General features: G+C 35.2%; 1 protein-coding gene across 1 annotated transcript in view; it reads right to left on the reverse strand.

The window, feature by feature from the left end:
* Positions 1–20,075: 20,075 nt before the first annotated feature.
* MICU2 (mitochondrial calcium uptake 2) overlaps positions 20,076–27,802 on the reverse strand; it is a 186,467-nt gene continuing 178,740 nt past the window's right edge. Inside the window, exons 9-12 of the mRNA XM_007495212.3 lie at positions 25,442–25,613; positions 24,696–24,804; positions 23,259–23,416; positions 20,076–20,741 (exon numbers count right to left, since the gene is read on the reverse strand). Of these exons, the coding sequence (XP_007495274.2) occupies positions 20,637–20,741; positions 23,259–23,416; positions 24,696–24,804; positions 25,442–25,613 (544 nt within the window). The 3' untranslated portion in view covers positions 20,076–20,636. The remainder of the gene's footprint in view (positions 20,742–23,258; positions 23,417–24,695; positions 24,805–25,441; positions 25,614–27,802) is intronic.

Consider the following 27,802-nt stretch of genomic DNA (forward strand, 5'->3'; position numbering starts at 1 on the left):
ACACACACACAAATTATTAAGGACCCTACCCAAAGATCATGTGGCTCATATATCTATTCATATTTGCCATATTTGAAACTGAAGTGCTTTAGTAGTATTATAAAAATAATTTTGACATCAAGAACTCCCTGAAAGAGCCTTGGGGAATCTCAGGAGTCCCTGGACCACATTTTGTGAACCTCTGAGGACTACAGCCTTTGATTTCCCCTCTAACTCTTTGAAATTTTGTTATTCAGTACTTCCCAGAGTTGGTGATGGAGCACAAGGTTTACAAACTGCAAAATGTTATGGATAAGAGTTATTATCATTGGTGGGATGTATGATTCACAGCACCCCACTCCTGAGATTATCAGAAGCAAATTGGTTACCTATTTGTAACTAGCCTACAGACCAATTGAAATATCCTGTGGCGATGCATCTGTAGAAGTGTGTCTCCTATGCCACAGGGAATCCACAGAGGTCACAAAAAACCAGTTTAAAATCTGGAATTAGCAACAGAACAAGTCCTTTTAGTTATCACAATGAAAACTTACTGTTTCTGGCTCTAAACTTGTTGGAAAATTCCTGAACTTGTTTATTAACTTGGATTCATCATATTTACTTTTTTTACCTTTTGTTAATGATAGTTTGCTTGGCTTCCCACTGCCCTGAAGATATTGTTTAATCTCCAGTTTGTCTTGTTGACATCTCCATAAGAAGGAGAAGGGCTAGAGGCAGTTGGGTGGCTCAGTGGATAGAGCCAGACCTTGGAGATAGGAGGTCCTGGGTTCAAATTTGACCTCAGACATTTCCTGGTTATGTGACCCTTGGGAATTCACTTAACCTCAATTGCCTAGCCTTTACTGTGTTTCTGTACTGGTGATACTGGTGCTATTGGTGATATTCAGTATTGATTCTAAGACAAAAGGTAAGGATTTAAAGAAAAGGAATGAGAAAGGCTTTCATTCCTGGGATCTTTGGAATTTACCTTTGAATCAATACTGTAGGATTTGTGATTATATTAATAGAGGTTAATTAAAAAAATAAATGTTTGTGGCATCATAAAAGGTATTTGCATATTTGGAATTTAAATGAAAAAAGATCATGATTTTCAGTACTTTTTTGTATTCACTAATAACTATTTGATGACAAACAAATTGAATCAATATGTTATGACTTATTGTTTATTTTGCTTTAATGAAATAATTGTTTCATGTATATTTGTCTTTTTTACCCCTACTTTTGCTGTCTCATAGTTGATCTACCTTTTATTCTTGTATTATTTCGGGAAAATATGAGTGTAACTATCATCCTGACAAGGACTGGGCTGATCACCTGAAAAGGAGGACTAAGGTTGCTAAAGACTCCGAGAGCCATATTTCTTCTTAGCAAAAAGGGAAGAGAGGAGGCTTATGAGATCAGGATTGGAGGGTGGGGGCACTCTTGAAGAAAAAAGAGAGATAGTAGAACTTCCCCTCTTTTCCTACTTTGGAATCTTGTGCCTTTGAAATGCATTTCCCAGGATCTACGAATTTTAGATTTATTCCAGCTTGCTTAGTCTAACAAACAGGAATGTCTACACCCCTACTTGAAGATTAAGTGTTGAGAAGGATGGCCCATGACAGACATGTGTTAGCAAATGACAAATCAGAAACAACTGACAGACCCCTGGGCTGTCCTAAGTCAAGCTTAAGCTACCATTGGTACATGTGAAATGCAAGAAGTGATATAAAAAAGTCTATATATTTGTGGCACTTCCTCTTGCCAGCTCTCTTTTGGCAGAGAGGTGGATGGTGGCAGTGTTCTGGGCATCTTGGCATCTTGGCATCTTGGCGTGACTGCACCTATTGTCCAGGTTTGGCGGTGAGCATCCTTGATACAATACTGGTAGAAGCTTAGTAGAGTAGTTCAGGTGAGGCATCTTCCTTGAGCTCTCTTGGAGTTTAGGTTGATTCCTTTTTTCCTTTACCTTTCCTAAAAATGCCATCCTCCTAGGAGGCCCCTCATCTCAGAGGAGACCTCATGGCTGGAGGGTCTCTGAACTCCTCTTGGTTCAGGCTAGGCCGGAGAAATCTTATACCCTTTTCCCTCTCTCTTCTTCTTAATTCCTTCCCTCTATATTAATCAAACCACCATAAAATTCCCAAACTGATGAGTATTTTTATTGGGATTTGAATTAATCCCTGGTGACCATAAGGATAATAGGTTAGTCAAAACCCCTAAATTTACCCCTTACAGAGTCCACTGACTTCCTGTTGTTATGTGTTGACTCAGACAGGAGATAAATTGGGTGGTCTTCCTTGGTTAGCTCTCTTTCCTTCCTGGGTTGGGAAATTGGTGGAGTGGGTTGTTTGAACAGGTAGATTAGCCATGGGCACATGATTTTATTTTGTTATCTTTTTATTTTGTTACTTCTAGTAATTATTAATAAATCTTATAAAATAGAATATTTGAAATTATTATATTTTAATTTTTACAGCAAGGAATACTATATTCTATTAAAGACTGCATCTGGTTGATCTAATCTTGTTTTTCATAAACATTAACACTGTCCTTGCATTTCTCTGTGTCCCTAAGAACTCATGAGGGCAAGTGACATCTCTGAGAGCTACATAGGAGAGAGTGCCCTGCCTTTACTAATTGTTAGAATTTCATTAATTGTTAGAACTTCATAAATTGTTAGAATTTCATAGCTACAAATCCAGAGACAGAATTATCATGAACCTGGGACCTTTAAATCAGCTCCATTCGATCCTGAACCTAAATTTGTGATCCCTAGTGGTTTTATATCATTTTGTTAGGTTTTTTAATTTTGATTTGTTGAACATTTATAGTTCTACCAGCACTCCTAATGTGCTGACATCAGTTTTGCTTGCCTGATTTTTGTTTGCATGGAGGAGAAATGAAATATCAAAGGAATGTGGGGTTTTTAGAAAGTGAGGGACGAAGACTGCCGGGCAATTTCCCCGTGTCTTTTGTCATTGATGAAACATTAGTCAGACAGCACTTACTTGGATAGGAGAAAGGTACAAGTTTTGGGGGGCAAATACAGGAAGCTGAGATGAGGAGAGAGTGAGCCAGCTTAGTGGTAGGAAGTCAGAGTGGGACCCATACTGGTCAAGGCAAAGTGACTTCCAGACCATGCTAACTAACCTTCTGGCTCTCCTCACTCCCTCTCTGTCTTGTGAGAGTTGGATAGAAAGGAAGGTTTGTATTGGGAGGTTAAAGTTTGGGGTTATGTGAACTAGTAATTGACAGTTAAGGCTATTTTTCAATAGTGCTTGTGCTTTAATGAACCCTTATTAATTTGATTCTAATTATGAATCACAGTTCTAAAAGTGCATGTGAGATTTGTGATCCCCAGAAAACACTGGGAAAGAATCAGAAAGAACACAGATAACCAGGACAGCTATGAAACCAACATGTTGAATTTTTCATATACTTAAAAAGCAATCTCTAGGTAAGCCAGACTTTCAATTTCATGTGCAATTTCTACTCTACTTTGATTATGGAAATGCCATTTTATTTGGTATTTATTAAGTGGGAGCTTAGCAAATGTTCATTACTCACAAAAGAGGTTGTTTCCATTATAGAATGTAGCATTTAGAATGTAAAAAATTTCCTTAGAGGTTTCAAAGGCTCACTGGGAAGGAGAAGAATGGGTGAGACCAAATGAGTGGAATGACACAGAAAGTATGACTAGTATACATACAGACCTCTAGAAAGGGAGCTTTTTTTGCTTGAGGTTATTTATATATATGTATAAAATATATAAATTTAGATAATTGTATTTTAATACAACTGGTCTTCTTTAATCGTATGTACCTTAATTTACACATTAAAAATATTATTCTAAGGAGGGGTTCATAGACTTCACTATACTGCCAGAGGAATTCATGACACATAAAAACCTGTGCTCTAGAAGATGATATAACCTGCCAGGAGATGTAAGGTTGGGATCCAGTAGGTAGATGGCCATCATTTACCTGGATCCTGTTGAGACCAGGCACCACCTAGTGTTCATATAAACTTTTTTCCAAAATAATTTTATTATTGATCTTTATATTGATTTTATTTATATATTCATTTATAATGATTTATTGATTTTATATTTATTATAGTTTCATTCATTCATCATAGTTTCACTCAATTTATATTTGGCATAATTTTGTTTTCTGAATTAAGTTTTTCTTTGACAATAATGGTTATTATAGGTTATAATAAATTATTTTGTATTTCAATTAAAAATAAATGTCTATAACTTATAAATAAAATAGGATAACAAACCTGTTTTATATTAAAAAGCACTGTTATAATTTTGAATATATTTTTATAGTAGTGTTTTTTTGAAACCTGTACCTTTTGCCTTAGAATCAATACTAGGTATCTGTTCCAAGGCAGAAGAGTGGTCATGGGTAGGCAATAGGGGTTAAGTGACTTGCCCAGGGTCACATAGATAGGAAAGTGCCTGAGGTTAGATTTGAATCCAGGAAATTCTATCTTTTGGTCCGGCTTTCTATTCATAGAGCCACCTAGCTGCCCCAAATCACTTTTTTTTACATTGTGTTACAGTTAAATAATAAAATTGAGTATCATCAAGACAAATGAATCATTTAGCAGCACATGCAATTGCAAAACAAATGGAGTTCAAGCTCTCCATAGCCAAGAATCCAGAACATTGTTTTTTTACCTCCTTAATATACAGTTTGGAGGGAATGAAAACAGGATGAAAGGGTTGAGACATCTAGTTTCTTATTGGAGGAAGATATCTGGAAACAATGAAGTGAGGATGAGGGTTGACTGGAGGGGACAATTGGTAGATTCTAAGGAGAGAAGGAAAAAGAATCTTTTATGACATTCTTTAACTCAGGTGACTAGTATTGGGGTAATCCTATAATATCTCTAAAGTCAGATGACTTTGAGACTTATCAAAATGACGGATAAAGGCAAAATGGAGTCAGTGATGTTATTTCTTTTTAAAAATTAGCATTAATTAAGAAAATTCAGCCCCTCCATCTTCCCACACCACAGAAGGCAAAAGATGTAGATTGTGTCTTTCATGTTTTCATTTCTCAGTTTATTCTCTGGAGGTTATTCACAAGTTATTCTTCAAATATTAAATCTGAGGCTATATATAATATTGTCTTAGTTCTACTCATTTCACTCTTCATTATCTTATGTAGTTCTTTCCAATTAAAAAAGATTAATCTGCTCATCACTTTGTGCAAAGCAGTATTATTTCATTGCAATCATATACCACAATTTTTTTAGCCTTTCCCCAAATGATGGACCTACCCTTGATTTCCAGTTCTTTGCCTCCACAAAGAGAGCTATTATAAATATTTTGGAACATATAGCTTCTTTTCCTCTTTCCCTCATCTCCTTGGGAAATAGACCTAGCAATGCTATTGCTGAGTCTAAGTATATAAATAGTTTTAAAGCTCTCTGGGCATAATTCCAAATTGCTCTCCAAAATGTTTGGATCAGTTCACAGTTCCATCAACAGTGCATTAATACCCCCTCTTTTCACATTGCCTCCAACATTTGTCATTTTGCCCCTTTTCTAATGGCTCTGAGATGATACCTAAGAATTGTTTTGATTTTCATTTCTCTAATCAGTTTTTTGGAGCATTTTTTCATGTACCTATATATGGCTTTGATTTCTTCATCTGAAAATTGTTAATATCTTTTGCCTATTGATCAGTTGAGAGATTGCTCTTATTCCTTTAAATTTGACAAAGTTCTCTATAGATTTTTGATATGAGACGTCTGTCTGAGAGACTGTCTATGACAATTTTCCACCAATTTTCTGCTTTTCTCTCTAATTTTGGCAACATGCTTTATTTGTACAAAAACTTTATAATTTAATGTACTAAAAATTCTCTGTTTTATACTTCATAATACTCTCTATCTCTTGTTTACTCATAAATTTCTCTCCTAGCCATAAATCTTATATATTCCCTATTCTTCTAATTTGCTCATGATATCTCCTTTTATGTCTAGATTATGCAATTTTTACCAAATTGGAATTTCTTATCTCAATAGCCTAGATCTATTTTTGTCAAATATAAGGTTACCATAATCGTTTGCTACTGTTTGTTGTATGTCTGTTCTATTCCACTGCTATACCTTTCTATTTCTTGACATCATATTTGATAATTACTACTTTATAATGCAATTTAAAATCTGATACTGCTTGTTTTCCTTCCTTTATGTTTTTTTCACCAATTCTTTTGCTATTCTTAATCTTTTGTTTTCCAAAAAAATTTTGTTATTTTTTTCTAGCTCAATAATATAAATTTAGGTAGGACTGTCATTTTATATTGGCTCTGCCCATCCATGAACAATGAATATTTCTCCAGTTATTTAGATCTGACTTTTATTTGTGTAAAAAGTATTTTATAATTATGTACCTGTAGTTCCTAGGTTTGTTTTGGGAGGCATACTTTCAGATATTTTATTCTTTCTGTGGTTATTTTAAATGATGATGATTATCCGTGAGAATTTGGCTACTCTCAGCAATGCAATGATCTCCAATTAATTTTTACGTTGTTTTTCTATGGTCCCCTATTATATATAATTTCTATTGTATTATATTCTGAAAAAGATGCATTTAATATTTCTGCTTTTCTATATTTAACTATAATGTTTTTTAATACCCTAATACATGTTCAATTTTTGTAAAGCTATCATGTATTGCTGAAAAGAAAGTATACTCCTTTCCATTCCCTTTTAATTAGATATCTCTCATATTTAACTTATCTAAGATTCTATTCATCTCCTTGACTTCTTTCTTATTTATTTTTGTTAGATTTATCTAGTTCTGAGAGGGAAAATTTAAGTCCTTTACTAGTATTATTTTGTTGTATATTTCCATCTGTAACATATACATTTTTGTTTAAAACTTTAGATATTATAACATTTGGTGCATATAAGTTTAATATTGATACTACTTCATTATCTTTGGTAACTTTTAACATTCTATAGTTTCTCTGTTTATCTCTTTTGATTATGTCTATTTTAGCTTTAACTTTACCAGAGATTATGATTGCTACCCTTCCTGTGTGTGTGTGTGTGTTTGTATGAGCTGAGGCATAATATATTCTGCTCCAGCCCTTTATTTTTACTCTATGTGTTTCTCATTTTTAAACATGTTTCTTGTAAATAGTATATTATCAGGTTTTAGTTTTTGTTCCATTCTGCTGACCATTTCAATGTTACAGTTATTGTCGTCATTGCATATATTGATCTCTTGGTTCTGCTTATTTTATTCTCATTAGTATGCATAAATAGTAGCTAATAATAAGTTAGCCTTTATATAGGATTTTAAGGTCTGCAAAGCCTTAAACTGAAGCTATCACCTAACAGGAGGTGAAAAGAATTATTCACAATGATCCTGGAAGATTGTAGCACTTACAAACGAACGTCACAAATATAATTTTATTTTATCTTCACAATATCACTGAGAAAATGTTGTTATTATTATACCCATTATATAGATGAGGGAACTGAGTCTGAGAGGCCAAATGATTTGACAGCAGCTCACATATCTAGAAAGTATCTAAGGACAAATTTAAGTTCAAGTCTTCTTAATTACCGGTTCCAAACTTTATCCACATCTCTGCCCATTTCATATTGCATGGTAATATTTCACTACATTCAGCTACCAAAGGTTTTTTTAAATTTTTGTTCTTAGCTGTTCAGTTAATGCATGCCCACTGTTTCCAGTTCTTTGCTCCCACATTGTGCTGCTATGAATATTTTGGTCCATGCTAGACTTTTGCTTCTGTCTATGACTTTTTTGGTGCTTTCTTGCAGTGTTGAGATTTCAGGGTATTGCCAATATAGTTATTTTTCTTGTATAATTTCAAATTTAAATCTGGAATAGTTGAAATGCTTCACAGTGTAACAGTATGTCTATCTTCCCACAACCCTTCAAATACTGACTTCTCAACTTTTGCTGTTTTTGCCATTTTGGGGAGGGCATGAAATAAAACATCCAAGTTGCTTTGATTTGCATTCCTTTTACTAGTAGAATTTTGGAACATTTTCATGTGATAACATATAGTTTGAACCAATCGTTAGGAAAATGTTTCTCATCAGCCTTTGACCACTTATTAGTGAATGTCTTTTACTATTGTATCCCCTGAGTATTTTTCACATTAAGACTTTTATGGGTGATATTGATGTAGTTATTTTTCTACACTCTGCCATTTCATCCAATTCTATCTTTCTTGATTTTATTTATGCAAAGCATTCTAATTTTGTGAAGTCAACATGGCCCATTTTATCTTTTATGATCTCTTTTATCAGTCAGTGGTTAAGAATGTCCTGTCAGTATGACAAATAATGCTATCCACCTCCAGAGAAAGAACTTTTGGAGTAGAAATGCAGATGAAAACATATAATTAATCACTTGTTTATTTTGGTGTATGTTTTGGGGTTTTGGTTTTATAAGATTATTCACTGACAAAAATGAATAATATGGAAATCTACATATATAACTGAGATTGAATTGCTTGTCAGCTTCAGGAGGGGGAAGGTAAGAAAGGAGGGAGATGATATGGATCATACAACTTTGTAAAACTTGTGGAAATTTGTTTTTAAAATAAAAAAAAACAACTCAAAAAAGAATATCCCTTTAGCTCTTTCTGTGAAAGGAACTGAATAGTAATCATTCATACTGTTTTATAGTTTGTTTTTTGTTAAAAACAAACAAACAAACTCCTTACCTTCAGTTTTACAGTTAATATTGTATATTGATTCCAAGGCAGAAGGGTGGTAAGGATGGCTAATGCTACGTGACTTGTCCAGAGTTGCATAGCTAGGAAGTGTCTGAAAGACAAATTTGAACCCAAGACCTCCTGTCTCTCCTCCCGGATGTCAATCCACTGAGCCATCTAGCTGCCCCCGAATCTGTGTACTTTTAAACTATTTAGGAAGAAAATTCCTCTTAATCTAGTTGACTAGGAAATGTGTCAGTCAGGTAGCTCACTGATGCTATTCCCATGCAGCTTTTCATTGTGACTCTGGCTCCTGAAACTACTTACAAAAGCAATGAGAAAATGGCGCTGTCCGGCAGAGACATGGACTGTCAGCACCTAGTTGGCCAGATAATTTCTCTTTGAGAACCTGAAGCTGTCACGCAATAGGAGGTGAAAAGACTCCATTCACAATGAGAGAACCTGAGAGAACAGACCACACAAAGGAATCCTTTTTCTTTTTCCTTTTGTGTTAAATTGTTTGCCAAGCAGTTACGTGTCCTTGATGATTATGGGACCCAGTGAGACGGGAATGGAGGAACATCTCCCTAAGTGAAGGCTATTTCCCAGTGTGCTCAGTCCACGAAGTCTTCCTTCCATTAACTGGAAATAAAGAGCTTCTGCAGAACTTACCATATTCTCATTAGGAATAAGCCCTGCTGCTCATGCACTCTGTTCTGAGATGATTCAGTCTTCTTCAAGGAGTAGCTACTGTAAAGAGCTGTACTGCCTTTGGGCATAAAAAGGATGAACATTTTTCTTGAATTTTTATTATAGATATGATGACCATTAACAATCATAAATAGTTCCTTATGAAACTGTGAATCTTTATTAATGTGTATGTGATTTAAAAAAGTATTTAATAAATGTAACTTCCCAGATCATCTGTGTTTCTGTTCTTAACTTCCTTCTATTGTTAATTTTTTAAATTATAAAAAACATAAACATGAATATTTCCAAAACCAAAGAATCAGAAAACGTGTTGTCTATGAACCCGTGAACTTAATTTGAAGTTCTATTATATGAAGTTCTATGACAACAAATCTCTATTATGTATGGCTTGGGTTTTTTTAGTGTCATAAAAAGTGACTTTGACCAGTAATTGCATATTAGCTTTTAAAGTATAAGTTGACACTGGTGCAGGTAGCATTTCCCATATGAGATTGTCCTAATGAATATAATTTGATAAGAATAATGTCAATATATGATCATCGACTCTTATCATATAGTTATGAAGTCTGCTATAAAAACATTCATTCACTCACCAATATAGAACATGTATAACATTTCAGGAAACCAAACTTCCTTTTATAATGTCTTTTAAATTAATTTTAGACCTATAGTAAACATTTAGGTTTCAACTTTTGGGAGGGAATTGTGTTCAACAAATGCAAACTACTATTCTAAAAAAAGCTAATTCTGCTGATTTGGAAACTTGGGTCTGGCAAAAGCCTACCTTGGAGTTAAGGGAAAGTGGCTAGGGGAGCATTTTCCTAATTATTATAGCTTTCTCTGGGCACAAAAGACCCAGGTATACTTTGTGAGATTTCCCCTATTTCTCTTTTTGGCTTTTCTGCTGGTTCATGAATGTGCAACTCTGACTAAGACTCTAAATTTGGTCTGTCATTTTTCACTGTTAATATTTAGACCTTTTAAAGTTCAAGGTGTAGTCTTGGCTGCAAATGGGTAAGTGAAATATTACTTCATTCTGTCTTACAGACTTGTGGGATAGAAATTACTTTAATTGGACCCTAATACAAGGGCCTATTATGAATTTATTCTTCTTTACTCAACATTTTATATACATAGATTTTGATATTTTGATTTTGAAATTTTTTTTCTTTCTCCCAAAAGTTTAACTTTCTTCCATTTTTTTCTTTATGTTTTTGGGTTTTTTTTCTCTTCTTTTGATAATTGACTCATACAACCCCATAACTCAACCACGCATGCTGAGCTGAACTGGGTGTTTCTTAACACCCACTTCAGGGGGGGATTGTATTTTAATAAAAACTCAAGATTTTAAAATTTTTGTTTGAGAAAGATCTTCAAGGAAAGAAGCTTACTAACTTCTAAATCCGGACAATGAACTGTTGCAGAAAGATGCCAGAAAACCTACACTACATCAAGAAGATCCAGAATGAACTTTGGGTGTGGTTGATTGAATTGAGGTTTTATTGAACATTTATTTGAATGTATACTCTTATGCCAAAAGGGGACTGCTCCCCAATTGGTTTTTGTCAATGCACCCAGCAAACATTGGTTTTGCTGTCTTTCTCTCTTCTATTTCCCCTCTTCTATCTAACTATTGTAGTTTCCTCTTAGAAGGTGAAAATTTGCATGCACCTGCAGTTAGAGGAATTTAGAGGTGCAGGATGGTTATGTTTAGTGATCAATTGGTGAGACTAGTCCCCCAATCATCATTGGGGGAATTGTGAATTTTAGATTTTCTCCACCCTGATTAAATCTTTAAAATATTAACAAATAGGATTGTCTACACCCCTGTTTAAAGATTAAGTGTTGAGGAGGATAGCCTATGACAGACATGTGCTAGCAAATGGCAAATAAGAAACAACTGACAGACCCCCTGGGCTGTCCTAAGTCAAGCTTAAGCTACCATTGGTATATGTGAGATGCAGGAAGTGATGTAAAAAACAGTCTATATATTTTGCATCACTTCCTTTCTCTGAGCTGTTTTTCTTGGAGAGGTGGCTCTGGCTCTCTTTGGCGGTGGAGACTTGGCTGGTTGCTTGCTGGGTGTCTTGGCATCTTGGTATTTTGGCGTCTTGGCGTGCTTGCAGTTCTTGTCTGGGCTTGGCATGAGTGTGCTAGGTGAGTGCGTTTAGACTGATTCCTTTTTCCTTTACCTTTCTTAAAAATGCCATCCTCCTAGGAGGCCCCTCATCTTGGAGGAGGCCTCGTGGCTGGAAGGTCTCTGAACTCCCCTTGGCTCAGGCTAGGCTAGAGAAATCTTATACCCTTTTCCCTCTCTCTTCTTCCTAATTCCTTCCCTGTATATTAATTAAACCACCATAAAATTCCCAAACTGAATTGAGTATTTTTATTGGGATTTGAATTAATCCCTGGAGACTATAAGGGTAATATATTAGTTAAAACCCCCTAAATTTACCCCTTACAGTATAATACATGATAAATAATAAGTGTTTTATAATTATGTTCATATAGTTCCCTTGTTTGCTTTTAGAGTTGTACTCCTAGGTATTTTATTCGACCTATGATTATTTTAAATGGGATTTCTCTTATCTTTTCTTGCAAGGTTTTATTAGTGATTATAGAAAGGTTGATGATTTAGGTGGGTTTATTTCATATCCTGCTACTTTACTAAAATTATTGATAATTTCAACTAACTTTTTAGTTGAATCTCTAGGATTTTCCACATAAATGTCCTGTTGTCTGTAAAAGGAGATTGTTTTATTACTTCTTTGCCCATTCTGACTCCTTCAATTTCTTTTTCTTCTCTTATTCCTATTGCTAGCATTTCTAGTACATTATTAATATTGGTGATAAAGGACATTTTTGTTTCACCCATCTTATAGGGGAAGCTTCTAATATCCTCATTAGAAATGTTTGCTGATGATTTTAGGTATATACTTATTGTTCTAGGGAAAAATTCATTTATATCTATGCTTTCAAGTGTTTTTAATAGGTTGTATTTTGTCAAAAGTTTTTTTTTTGGCATCTCAAGTTAACTTTTGTTGCCAATGCAATTAATTATGTTAATAGTTTTCTTTATATTAAACCATCCCTGCATACATGATATAAATCCTGTTTGGTATTGTAGTCTCTTGACTAATATCTTAAGATTTTTGTATCTACATTCATTAATGAAAGTGATCAGAATTTTCTTTCTCCATTTTTGCTCTTCCTGGTTTAGGTATCAGTACCCTATCTGTTTCATAAAAGGAGTTTGGTAGGACTCCCTTATCAATTATTTTAAATTATTTAATGTTGGATTTAGATGATATTTAAGTGTTTGGCAAAAATCACTTGTAAATTCATTTAGTCCTAATGCTTTATTTTTAGGAAGGTCAATTTCTTTTTATAAAATAGATTTATTTAGATATTCTATTTCCTCCTTTGTTAGCCTAGGAAATTTATATTTTTATAAGTATTCTTTCATTTCATCTTATTTAATTTTTTTGGGCATATAATTATGCAAAATAATTCTTAATAATTGTTTTGTTTTTCATTAGTAGTATATTTACCCTTTATTTTTGATGATAGTGACTTTAAAAAATCATATTAACCAATGGTTTATCTATTTTGCTTTTTCAAAAAACCCTACTCTATTTATTAGCTTTATTATTATATTTAATATAATAATAAATATATATATATATTATATTTATATTAGTAGTAGTCTCTCAGTAACCGAGGATGACGATTGTCTTTGTGTGCTTTCATCTGTGATGTAGATGAGTGTGCATAAAAACACTTGTGCGTGAAGGAGATTTAAGTGGAAAAGTCGATGCACACTCTCTTGGCGTTGGAAGCCTGGGTCCATTGGCATGAAAAAAACATTACACCTGGAGACTTCCTCAGCTGCATTGGATGGTTGTGTTGTCTTTTGTGCTCCAACATGCCGTAAGCACTCCACAGTGCTTTGCTGCGTCGCCCTCTCAGCCGTTGAGCCTTCTTATTGGTTTCTTCCATCTGTTCGGCCGAAGCAGTCTTCACATGCTGGGTGAGCAAAGCCTTAGTTCACCAGGGGCCTACGACCTGATGGCTACCCTCACAAGGTTTAGTCGGCCTGTCGAAGCCGTTGCCCGGGGTGTGGCCGCTGCTGCATGCTAGCAGCTACTAGGAGCCACAAGTGAAAGCTGGGTGTCAGGTGAGGGTCAGAGGTTGGAGAGCTGCCCTAGGAGGGCACAACAAGCCCTCCATACCAGAGATACTATTCCTCCCTGAGCATCCCATACATATATGCTTATAATATACAATTAATAATTATATTATTATGGTTACATATATTATTATCACTCTCTCTCTCTGTCTCTCCATCCATCCCCCCTTTCTCTGGAACACTATGACTGAGTCAGCCATGTGGAGAACCACATGGCTGGAGTTAGGTTAAATTAGGCTTAAATCTCTTTCTCTACTTTTAGTGATTATTAATAAAACTCTATGGAAAAATAAGAACCTGGAGTTAGTGTTATTAATTTAAGTTTAACATTTCTGGCAACCACTATCAGAAAAAGAATTCTCAATTTTTTTTTAAGAAAGCCTTTGAGTAAAATATAGGGAGTAGATAAATTTTGCTCTTCTTGATAAGCTACTTTTTGCTGTGCTATTTATTTATTTATTTTGGTTTTCACCTGCCCCCCTGCCCTCTGGCTCCTAGATGAAATGGATACCCACCAGTTCTGCTGTCCACAAGCTACTTTAGTCTTTGCCCAATTGCCCGAGGGTTTGAGAGCCATTTAGAAGCATCTTGTTTTTCCTTCATGGAGGGTGAGATTTAAATTCCCTTTTCCCTTAAATTGATAACAGCTGAATAGCCATTGTTTGCTGCAGAGTATTTTTTTTTTAGCAATAATTAGCAAGTCACTGTCAATTAACTGCCAAGTGCCTCTAAGGCATAGCACCCCCAGCCCCCCAACCTTGGAAGCAAGTGACCATTGGATTTACCCCTGGGTGGGGGAAGGGATGGAACTCTTCCCCCAAACATTCCTTGTGAGGCTCTTACCCCTAGCCAGTACATATTAGGGTAGTACCATGTATGGACAGGAAGTAGATTTTTTCTGGAAAAAATTAATTAATTTAGAATATTTTTCTATGGTTACAAGATTAATGTTCTTTCCCTGCCCTCCCTCAGCTTACACATGATTCCTCTGGGGTTTTATCAGGAAGTAGATTTGCAACCAATTTAATAATTAGATTTAAAAGTATGGTGCACTCTATGAAAGAGTAATGCATTACCGAGATCCCACAGCTCAGTTTTAGCATGTCTTTTCTTACTACTGTTCCTGGGTGTAATTGTACTGATTGAATACCTTGCAGTTTGTCCATTCCTCCCTGAGAAAAACAATGGAAAGATAGCTTGAGTAATCTCAAGATTCAGAAGGGAGATTCATCCCCTTACTTACTCAGTCTCTGCAAAACATCCAATATGGGGTTCATTCACACTATACTCAGTGTGAAAATCCCTTCTGTATGGAGGGCCTCAGAGGCATAACCAAAGTAATCTAGCTAGATGAGGAGGGGAAGGAACCTCAAAGAGTCTGGAGGTGAATTTTTTTTTTAATATATTTTATTTGATCATTTCCAAGCATTATTCATTAAAGACATAGATCATTTTCTTTTCCTCCCCCCCATCCCCCCATAGCCGACACGTAAATCCACTGGGCATTAAATGTTTTCTTGATTTGAACCCATTGCTTTGTTGATAATATTTGCATTAGAGTGTTCATTTAGAGTCTCTCCTCTGTCATGTCCCCTCAACCGCTGTATTCAGGCAGTTGCTTTTCCTCGGTGTTTCCACTCCCATAGTTTATCCTTTGCTTATGAATAGTGTTTTTTTCTCTTAGATCCCTGCAAATTGTTCAGGGACATTACACCGCCATTAATAGAGAAGTCCATTACGTTCGATTATACCACAGTATATTAGTCTCTGTGTACAATGTTCTCCTGGTTCTGCTCCTCTCGCTCTGCATCACTTCCTGGAGGTTGTTCCAGTCTCCATGGAACTCCTCCACTTTATTATTCCTTTTAGCACAATAGTATTCCATCACCAACATATACCACAATTTGCTCAGCCATTCCCCAATTGATGGGCATTCCCTCTTTTTCCAGTTTTTGGCCACCACAAAGAGTGCAGCTATGAATATTTTTGTACAAGTCTCTTTGTCCATTATCTCTTTGGGGTACAGACCCAGCAGTGCTATGGCTGGATCAAAGGGTAGATATTCTTTTGTCGCCTTTTGGGCATAGTTCCAAATTGTTCTGGAGGTGAATTTTAAGTCTTTACAGACTCCATTGCCTTATTGATGTTATCTGTTTCAGTTTCTTTCCCTCCCAATAGTTAAGAAGTCTGTAATACAATTTTAAATACAAGGTGTACATAAAGAACTTCCAGCTACTGGAGGAATTCAGCCTGCCTGGGAAGGTTCATTTCAAGTCCTATTAACCACTCCAGATGATATTAAAATTAGAGAAAAGGACTCTTGGATTCATTGCTCACATATAAAATGAGTACCTTCTATAGACATTGAATAATTGCATCCTATAATGTAATTTAAAATTTTTACTCCTCCTATGATTGAACTGGAGATATAAGTTCATAGACAAGTTGGACACTGTTTTGGCTGACATGTCAAGGAATCAGTATTAATGCTTTTTTGATTTTGAAGAATAAGTTTAAAATATCTTTTAACCCTAATATCACTGCATACTCCAAAGCTTTAGACTATAGAAACATACCATTAATAATTGTTATGGTACTTTGACTAATAATTATATCTGATTTCAGAAGAAGGGATCACAAAAGAGCTGCTGTACAGTGCCGAGAAGTGCAAGGTCGATACCAACCAATCCCGGTGGGATTGATGAGAATCTACGCTAAGACAGGGGACTTGTTTTGAAGTTTGAGGAAGCAGCTATTTGATGTTAGATATAGGATTTCCCCGTGCCAGATTTCTGACAAGTACCTCAATTTGACTACCATTTTGGTTCCCCTCTCCCTGAAGGTAAAATCAGACAGGGGAATGATATTTTCCTTTTACTTCAAAATCTAGTCTCTTTTCTATCTTTATAGTACGGATATTTTTTGTAGTCTTGGCTACCAATGGGTAAATGCTACATTTTACAATTGTCCTACAGGCTTGCAGTACATAAATCACTTTAACTGGGTCCTGATTCAAGGACCTGTTATGGGCTTATTATTGATTACTTAGAATTTTATATTTATAGATTTTGAGATTTTTTCCCCCAAAATTTGACAATTGATTCATATACCCCATAACTTAGCTATGTATCCTGGGGTGATTCTGATTTTGGTTAACATTCTTCTCCGGGGGGATTGTATAATTGTCATAAATTCAAGATAAAAAATTTTTTTTTCTTGTTTGAGAGTAATTTTAGCAAAAGAAACTTGTTAACTTCCCAAATTGAATAAGTGAACTGATGGAGAAGGCGCCATGGAGAAGCCTGCAGAAACCATACACTGCATCAAGAGAACCAGAATGAATTTTGGGATGTAGTGAATTGAACTGAGGGGGGTTGAATGTGTTTACTCTAAATGTAAACTCTTATGTCAAAGGGGATTGCCCCTTAATTGGCTTTTTGTCAAAGCACTTACCAACCATTGGTTTTGATCTCTTTCTCTTTTATTTCCCTCATATGACCAAATTATTGTAATTTATCATTAGATAGAGCAATGTTGTATGCACCTTTTGTAAGAGATATAAGCTGGTGATTTGTAATGATTCATTGGGGAGACTAGACATGTAGATCTGGGACTCTCAATAGGATCACAGCAGGGTTTGTGATAATAGAAACCACTCCCTAAGTTTGTCCTACCCTGCACCCCATTTTTGTATGCATACATTGTGGGATGTAGGGGCATGGAGGATAAAAGGTGTGGAGTGCTCTCTCTCTCTCTCTCTGTCTCTCTCAGTGCTTGAGGGCTTTACATCTAAGTGGCTTGGTAGGCTTCTGATTTCAGCTTAGGGTATTTTTTCTAGATAGGTGAGATTTTCTGTCCCCTTCTTACATCCCCCCCCCCATATCTCCATTTTTTATTAAAATTACATTGTTGAGAGCTACTGACAAACTCCTACTTGAGAGTTGATTTTATAACAGCGACCACAATATTTTATTAATATTACATTTAATTATTTTACTTTCATTTATTGTATTTAATAAGGAATTTTAAATGTTTTTTCTAGTTTTTTAAAAAAATTGCATACCCAAACATTGACCTATTCTTTATTTTTATTGATATAAACGTTTAAAGATATACATTTTCATATGACTACTTTTAATATATCTCTTGAATTTTGGTATGTTGTCTCATCATTATTTTCTTTGATAAAATTGTTTCTATGACTTGTTCTTTAATCCATTCAATCTTTAAGATTAGGCTTAGTCTTCAATTAATCTTTATTCTGTGTTTCCATGGTTCTTTATGAAATAGTTTTTTTACATTATGATCTGAAAAGGGTACATTTAGTATTTTTTTTAAGTTTTTGCATCTTATTATTTGGTCAGTTTTTGTAAAGGTACCATGTATTACAAAAGAGTATTTCTTTCTATTCCTATTAAATTCTCTCCAGATATCTATCCTATTTAACCAAGACTGTATTTATCTCCTTGATGTTTTTCTAATTCATTTTTGGGTTAGATTTATCTAGTCTGGATTTATTTTTCTAGCCTGGGAGAGACCACCTCAAATAGTCCCTTGGAAGAGGGAAAGAAGGTAATCCCAGGTCTCTTCCATGTGCATTTAAGGCCATTCATTACAGAAATATCTATTTAAGTTTCTTTTACTAGTTTTAACCTATTTGATAGAATCTTCTAATGTGATATTTGATGGGCCATGATAAATAAGACAATTTTTTTTCTTCTCAAGACCTACTCCATTTCTTCCCTGGTCTTGTAAGTGTCTCTTTGTGGGCCTCTGAAGCTCATGCTAATGGTGCTGGTCTTAGTGGGGACACTTGGCTTGGCTCCACCATACTGCAGCTCAGAACTCCTGAGCTTAATCCTCAGTGGCAGGGACTGTGCTAATTAGTACTTAAGTCAGTGCCTGGCAGATTCAGTTCCTTCATTATGAAACTGAAGAGAGCAACCCCAGCATCCAGCAGCTCCTGGGAGGAAGGATGGATCTTTTAGGAAATTTCTGTGCTCCATTGGATGGCTACTTGGAGAGACCATGGCCCAGCTCCTTCTCTGACTTGCCATGGCATGAAGATCATTTCATCCAAAGCTCATGAACTTGGACCCAATTATGTCTACTCTCTCTAGGCATTGAGGCTTGGTTGTAGCACCCCTTCCCTGCTCCAGTACTGCCCCCAGGAGCTTCACTTGAACCTCTGAACTTCCTTCCCTTATGGGAGTTAAATGCACTCCATTAAAAGACCCACCTCTTCATGCAATTGGGATGTTTGATTCATTTCTGAAATCTTTTCTGAAGACCTGAGGGGTGAGAGGCAGAGGCTAGTAGTCAGAACAAAACAGGGAAAGTGACAAGGGTGTAAGATGTACCCAACTAATTGGTGACCACCCAGGCAAAGGATGGCTATTGAGACTGTGGGAGTTAAAGAAGATTATTAAGGTGTTGATGAGGTCACAAATCAACAGATCAATTTCATGATTTCTCTTTTTGGAGCTTGGCTCTGAAGGGTTCTGAAGGTAGGAGGTAGGAGGACAGAAATGTAGGGATAATCTGATTGTTCTGATCTAAGAACTCTCACTGGGATGATGGATTTAGGTCAACCGTCTGGTCTTTGTCCCAGAATGTGTTTTGTTTTTTTTATTTTAAATCTTTCCTGTCTCTCAGGGGAACAGTGCCAATGGTTTTCTCTTGCTCCGTTGGTGAAGGGGAGAACAGAAGGTTAAAAATAAAGTTCCCTAATGGCAGACAGGGCAGAAACTCTCATGGGGTAAGTGGGACTGAGCTAGACTTCTGCTGGTGTGGAAGCTGCCTACTCTTTCAGGGCTGCTGAGCATTTGCCCTGAATTGGGCACTCTTGGGGTTTTATATTCCTAACACTTAGCACATAATGAGTGCTTAATGAATGTTGAACTGAAATCTGAGTTCTTCCTATGAAAGACTACTTAAACCACAATCTTTAACAAAGAAATATGGTAAGAAGTTTTCTGAACTTTGTCAGTATTGGCCTGAAAAGTCACTGTCTAATAATGAAGAGGAATCTTTTCTTTTGACACCTCCTCGTGGACAAAGTTTATTGCCTTGAGAAAGTTTATAGTATTTTTAGGAAGTAAAAAACTAGGAGGAACTAAAATGAAAATATATAGATTGCTTCATAATTTGTTTTTTTTTTTAAACCCTTACTGTGTATTGGCTCCAAGGCAGAAGAGTGATAAGGGCTAGGCAATGGGGGTCAAGTGACTTGCCCAGGATCACACAGCTGGGACGTTTCTGAGGCCAGATTTGAATCTAGGACCTCCTGTCTCTAGGTCTGGCTCTCAATCCACTGAGCTACCTAGCTGCCCCCTGCTTCATAATTTGTAATGAATAGCATTAAATTTTTTTTAAGAAGTATCAAATATTTTAGAGAAAATAAGTATCATGTTAACATTTTGTAAATTATTCTTTTATAGTTTTAAAAATGTGTGGAAAAATCAAGCACTTGGTTCACAGTTTTTGATAAATACTTTATTATTAATCCAGTTCAAATACTGATTTTTTTTTTTATCAATGCACTAAGATAACTTATACTCAGACCCACAACAGAAATCAAAAATACAAGAAATCCCCAAGATAGGGTCTAGAAAATTTTTACTGATTTTCTAACTCAATCTTTTAATTCTGGATTGTATATTTTTGGAGTGTGATACTAAACATAAACTTATGTCCACAGGTACTTCTCTTGCTGCCAATTAAATTACTGAAACTGACAAAACTAGAGGATAGTACTAATATCATGTTTTTAATTCTACCTCAGAAAAGAAATCCTAAATGCCTAAATTAGAATTTCACAAGGGTCTAAAATCCATTTGTGTACATTTCCAGTATTTCCTAATAAAAGAAAAAAGATTTCCTTGATGAAACTGGTTTAGTTTTATAAAATTAGAAAGCAAGTCTTTTACAAACAAATTAATGAAAAGGACTTAAGAGCATAAACACCGGGCACTTAAAAAATATAACATCTGGCTATTTGAGGCATTGGTACTCCCACTCCCACTATTTTTTTTTTAGAAATAGTTTTTTCCAGCCTGTTTCCAAACTTCTTTTAGTCCTTTGAGGCTTTCTCTTTTCACACATTTCCAGTATTCTTCCATGCTTGGCTCCTGTGGTTCCTGTTTATAACAATAAAAACAACAAAGCCTTAATTTAATATTCATTGTAGCATTTCATGGAAAGTTAAATATTCTTTATGGTAACTTGATCATTTCATAAGTGTGGCCAAATTTTTAGGGAAGAAGGGAGTCAAAGGAGTTCAGCGTTTCAAACCTTTCGGTTCAGAAGAATGAAAGCTAATAACAAATACAGATGCTGGAAAGGGAAGCTATTTTTATTTATAAAAAACTGTTACCATTCATCTTAGAATCAATATTATGCATTGGATCCAATGCAGAAGAGCATAAGGGATAGGCAATGGGGGTTAAGTGACATGGCCAGGGTCACAAAGCTAGGAAGTGTCTAAAGCCAGATTTGAACCCAAGACTTCCCATCTCCATGCCTGGCTCTCTATCCACTGAGCAACATAGCTGTCCCCAAGGGAAGCTATTTTGAGGAGGAAAGCCATGGCTTTAATATTGGACAGATTGAATCTGAGGTGGCCATAATATTATAAGTAGAAACTTTGTGTAGATATCTAGAAATATGCCACACTTTTCCTAATCTGAGAAGAAAAGATCTATAGTCATATTTATATTACAAATTAGAGCATTTGTTCCTTATGCAAAATACTTTAGACAGTGGTTTGTTTTCTTTAAAAATCCCAAAGCTTTTTGATACCTTTTCCATTTATCTTATAATGTGAAGATAGATTTACTGAAGTTTTAACCTTTCTTTAGTGTTTACTGGGTTCCTTTTTAACAAAGGCTGTTTGCCCTGGATTCAAATCTGGCAGTAGTAGGAGCAGTAGGAGCTGTCATGATGAAAGGAAGTTCAAAATTAGAAGGCCATGAGCAGGAGGCAATTAAATAAATGCCATCTGGCCATACAGGATAACTGGTGACAGAGCCCTGGGGAATACTCATAGTTAATAAGTAGGACATGGATGATGATCCAAAAAAGGAGATTGAGAAAGAATAATAGGTAGCAGAACTAATAAAACTAGGTTCACAAAAATTTGGAAAGACTACAGTAGGAAAGCATGATTGATTTACAGTGTCAAATATTGAAAGATGTTAATAAGGATGAAGACTGAGAAAAAGACATTAGATTTGACAATTAAGATCTCACTGGTGCCTTTGGAGAAAGGAGTTTCAATTGAGTAATGAGGTAGGAAGCCAAATTCTTGGGGTTTTTGAAAAGAATGAGAGGAAAGATGGAATGAAAGCCAGTGTAGATAAGATTTGGGCACAGGGAAAGTGCAGATGAGAGAAAGAGAAGTGAAAATAGTGGAGGCAATCTGTTGAAGAAAACAGGAGGGTGTGGGTACATGTAGAACAGCAGTTGATTTTAGGGAGTCTTTAAGTTTGGATGGAGAAAAAATAAAATTTTATTTTTGCTATAATTGGTTTCCTTTGTGTCTATGCATTAGAAAGCATTGTGAGGAAAGGTCCATAGACTTTACTGGAGTGCCAAAGGGGTCTACAATGCACACACAAAACTATGTTCTAGAATCTCTTTTCTAAGGTTTGGCCTTAAGCCCTCCTCCTCCCTTTTTTAAAATTAGAGAATAGAATAAAGGAAGAAATAGTTGGGGATGATGTCAAAGGATTGTGAGATGAAGAAAAAGGGAAGACAATGTGCTGGGAGCCATCAAAGACCACGCTGTTTGACACCTGGAAACTAGGGACTGCAAAGCAGACCCCAGGAAGGATGAAAACACCCACTGAAACTCCCATAAGTGAATTTCCTTATTAATATCACCATATTATTTGAATTGCTATGATTATTATGCTTAGTTAGCCCCAGGAAAAATAGATGAGAGCAACATGCTTGCAGGGTTAACACAGATGTCCCACTCTGTCTCCCCCAGAATATTACCAGGAGATCCCACTTACAAAATTAAACCTAAGGATTCTTATATATCTACTTAGATAGGACCCTCTTTTCTAGGCATAAAAACTTCTGGCAAATCTGTGCTCTGAATTCCCCAACCTATATCTGGGTCATGTTGATTCTATCCTCTGACCCTGCACTTAGCAACAGTGTTTTTGTTGACTATCTCCTTAGGCTTTGCATCCATTGTTAGGTTCTATGGAAACATGTATATTGAAAAATGATTGTGTGCCAGAAAAGCATGTACTCACTGGAGCTATAAAATAAACCCTGTGCAATGGCAGAACACTGAGTGACGTCTAAGCACAAGTTTGAGCACTTAGTCGTCTCTCATCTCTTATTCGCCTGACTGCTCCACCTAGTCAGAAGGACCCTCCACTTTGGGAGGCTGCGGGCTTGGCTCTCAAAAACAATGTGAGCTAAATGAAAATGTTCTTAATTTTCTTTATCAAATATGAGACAAGTCCTCAACTGAAAGGATTGGGGGAAGGACACTGCTGGAGGCTTGAGGACTGAAAAAATTTGAAGCCAAGGTGAGGAGTGAGATAGAGAATCAATTTTGTAGCAGTGAGGACCTGGTTGTGATAAAATAAACTATATGCATGTGTTTAAAATTACAGACAAAAACTGGCATTTGTTACCAATAAGCCTCGATGGATCCTGTTCTTTAAGACCCCAAGAAACTCTCCATGGCTGAGGCATTCATCACCATCTAAATCAAAGATCTTGAAGACGGTGTCCAAAATATTGTCTGAGAGCTCCTGGCCTGTTGCCACTTTCACAGCTCTCTTAAATTCCGCTAACAAAAAGAAAACATAAAAGAACATAATATAGACCTCATAGGATTGGAGCAATACAACACAATTGGGATTTAGTACCATCTCAGTGTTAAGTGTTTTGCAACTTGAATTTCATTGAAAGTCCAAACCAGTAATCTTGTAAATATATCAAATCTCATTATGACAAGTAGCATTACAATGACAGTGTTGGCATGATAAATGCTAGTATTTAAAATTTTCAAACCACCATGATGATCAAATTAGTTCCAACTGTAATTCATATGACAGAATTCCAATATATATAAAGAATTTGGAAAATACATTGGAGATCATTATACCTGCCACTTGCATTTGGCCCAGATAGGGTTGAGCTTCCCTCTATCACATTATCCATTGCAATAACCAGAGCCAAGTAACACACTGGATAGAGTGCTAGACTTAAGAGTCAGGAAGACTCAAGTTCAAATCCAGCCACAGATACTTACTATGTGACCCTGGACATATCACTTAACCTCTCTAATGCCTCTCTTCAGGTGCAAAATGGGGATCATAGTAACTTACTGATCAGGGGTTGTAAAGATCAAATGAGATAATATTTGCAGAAGTGTTTAGCACAGTGCCCAGCATATAGCAAATATTTCATAAATGGTTATTGTCTTACCTATTCTTTAATTCAGTTCACCCTGTGAGGTTAAGTACTAAGCTTTAGATTATGACTTCAAGAAGGAATATTCATAATGTAGTTTTGTATTTTAAATAGTTTAAATGGTTAATAGTGACACGATAATTTTTTGCCATTTAAAATTAATTTCTATACATTTTACATATTCCATCTTTTTTTTTTTTAAACACCTTCCAGTATTGACTCCAAGGCAGAAGAGGGGTAAGGGTTAGGCAATGGGGGTCAAGTGACTTGCCCAGGGTCACATAGCTGGGAAGTGTCTGAGGCCAAATTTGAACCTAGGACCTCCTGTCTCTAGGCCTGGCTCTCAATCCACTGAGCTACCCAGCTGCCCCCCCCCTTTCATTTTTTAAGAAAATATGACTAAAAAATAAAATGAGAGATTTCTAAAAGAATGAACATGGTGGTAAAATAATGGTCAGAATGTTTTTCAAGATATAAAGTTTTGGAGATATAAATAAAAGTCAACACATCAGCAATAAAGTACATTCCTGAAAAATGAATTAAAAGGTCAGTGTTTTGACTGATAAGTTTGATTTTTGAGAAAAATCAGCTGATTGAACTATGACTTAGAATGGTTTACAAAAGAAACATTTTCATGATTAAATTTTACTTGCCCAGTTTGACAGGACGATGAGCTAAACTAAACATTTCCATTGTGATTGAAAAGTCTTCCAAGTGGGTTGTAAAGTGGCAAAATGACTTGAATTCGTCCAAACTAATATTCTAAAAAAAAAAAAAAAGATTGATATCATTTTTGTAAATAGGCTAAGAATTTTTAGGCTTAAGAATAAGTATAATCCTCTATAAAGATCAATCAATTCAAAATTAATTAAAGGTATAAAAAAGAAACTAACAGAAATATAAATCTTAGGGCCATTTTGAAAACTAAAGTGCTGAGAAATGTAAGATCTAATTATAATTATCTAATTTCTGTTATTCTCATAATATAGTTCTAGTACCATCAAGAGAGATAAAAAGAAATAACAATCCTAGCTGAGGGCCAGAGAGATCATTAATTTTCTTTTATATCTCTTACTTTCCTCTTCCTAATTTAGGATATTCATTTTAATGTACAGTTTATTGGATTTTAAAAGTCCAATTAAAATAGTACTTTAAAAAAGTCAACCTAGAGTTCGCTAAATTAGGCAATGTAATATTTTTGCAAATAGATAAAAACAGTTATATTTGAAAAATAAATATATGTGAACAATAATTTGAATTTAGGGAAAATAGGAATAGAACTTTTGATTATTATATTTATAAAACAAATATAAAATCTGGTTAACTTGAAAAGAAACCTTAGGTAGTAAGTTTAATTATGACTATTATAGCTCTATCATATAAATAAGTATATACCAACCTCTCCTGCTGACAACCTCTGTGTCACATTTTGCCAGTAAATATCTTTGTTGCTAGCGTCTGTGAAAAACAGTAACCATTCTGCAAAATCTTCTTTTCTCATCAAGTTTAAACCTTTTGAAAACTGTAGGAATTCCATTTCTTGTATCTCTGCTTGTAGATTTTCCATAAATCTATGCATGAAAATATAAAATTACAACATAGAACTGATCCAATCATTCTGGAGGACAATTTGGAACAATGTGTACCCTTTGATTCAGCAATACCACTATAAGTCTGGATCCTAAAAGTTAAACAAAGGGAAGATGACATGTTTGTACAAAAATATTTATAGCAGTTTTTCTGTTGGCAGAGTATTGGAAATTAAGAGTCCATCTATTGGAGAATGGCTGAACAAGTTGTAATATATGATTATAATGGAATACTATTGCGCTATAAGAATTATGAGAAGGATGATTTCAGAAAAACCTGGAAGTATCTAATGCACTGATGCAGATTGAAGGGAGCAAAACCAGGCGAACATTGTACACAGTAACAGCAATATTCCTGATGAACAATTGTGAATGATTTAGCTATTCATGGCAATACAGGGATCTAAGGCAATCCCCAATGACTCATAATGAAAAATGTCATGTACCTCTAGAAAAAGAACTGAAGGAGTATGAATGCAGACTTAAACATACTGTATTTCACTTTATTTCCTCATTTTTTTGGTTTGAGTTCTCTTCTATCAAATGACTAATATAGAAAAGTGCTTTATGTTATTGCACATGTAAAATCTCTGTATCAGATTGCTTGCTACTTCAAGGAGGGGAAAAGGGAGGAACAGAAAGAGGGAGGAGAATGTGGCTCAAACTTTTAAAAATGAAGTTAAAAATTGTTTTTTTTTAAGTGCAATTGAGGAAAAAATGAAATATTAATAAAATTACAACCTATAAGAAATATTAAATTAGGCATTCAATTTTAGTACTGACATTAATTCTTTATACTCATGGCTAAAGGATGTTACTAGTTGGATATCCTTGTACCAATCTCTATGAGCCTTGATTTCCTTATTTATATATAAAGCTTGATCTCCATGATTCCTTCTGAGCCCATGTTCTATGAAAATGCTATTATTGTGTTAAGTGCTTTTTTTTTTAGTAATTATATTATTAGAGTGATTTTTAAGTCTTTATACACTTATGCACTTTATGTATACTGGAATAAAAATAAAAATAATAAGAACAAAGTAGTTTTTATCCCTGGATATCCTAAAAGTCAGCTTAAAAAAGCATTCTGCAAACTATACAAAGATAGTATAAATATCTGAAAGATATAGGATTATTTTATATCTTAAAATGTTGCTAATATTGCTGTTTTCTCTATGTGAACATGATAAAATTGATACACAGCAAGTACATAAGTACTCAAAGACAATACTTTGGATTACAGTTAAGAGAACTAATTGTCAGACGTGATTATTTCTCTCCAGTATAGGTCTTTTTCTTCCTTCCTTCCTTCCTTCCTTCCTTCCTTCCTTCCTTCCTTCCTTCCTTCCTTCCTTCCTTCCTTCCTTCCTTCCTTCCTTCCTTCCTTCCTCCCTCCCTTCTTTCCTTCCTCCCTCCTTTCTTTCTTTCTTTCTTTCTTTCTTTCTTTCTTTCTTTCTTTCTTTCTTTCTTTCTTTCTTTCTTTCTTTCTTTCTTTCTTTCTTTCTTTCTTTCTTTCTTTCTTTCTTTCTTTCTTTCTTTCTTTCTTTCTTTCTTTCTTTCTTTCTTTCTTTCTTTCTTTCTTTCTTTCTTTCTTTCTTTCTTTCTTTCTTTCTTTCTTTCTTTCTTTCTTTCTTTCTTTCTTTCTTTCTTTCTTTCTTTCTTTCTTTCTTTCTTTCTTTCTTTCTTTCTTTCTCAAGGAGTGGTACTGCTAAGTCAAAAGGTAAGCAGAAAATAGTGAATTTCTAGGTATAGTTCCAAATTCCTTTCTAGAATATCTGGACTGCTTCATAGCAGCTGGAATCAATCTACCTGTTTTCTTATAGACCATCCAAAAGTGGCCATTTCCCTTTGTTTTATTAATTTGGTAGGAGGCACAGAAGATAAAGCATGAGACCTGCAGTCAGGAAGGCCTGAGTTTGAATTCTGTGCCTGACACTTACTAGCTTTGTACTTTTAGACGAACCATTTAATCTCACCATACCTCAGTTTGCTCATCTTTAAAGTGGGGATCATAATACTCCCTAACTCACAGAGCTGTTGTGAAGATCAAATGAGGTAACATATGTAAAGTGCTCTGCAAATCTTAAAGTGTCTCATAAATACTAACTATTATTATGCCTCCATTAGTGATCTGGAACAATTAAAAATGTATTTGTTGATAACTTGGATTT

This window comes from Monodelphis domestica, chromosome 4 (genome assembly GCF_027887165.1).
Source record: "Monodelphis domestica isolate mMonDom1 chromosome 4, mMonDom1.pri, whole genome shotgun sequence".
In the NCBI taxonomy this organism is placed as follows: domain Eukaryota; kingdom Metazoa; phylum Chordata; class Mammalia; order Didelphimorphia; family Didelphidae; genus Monodelphis; species Monodelphis domestica.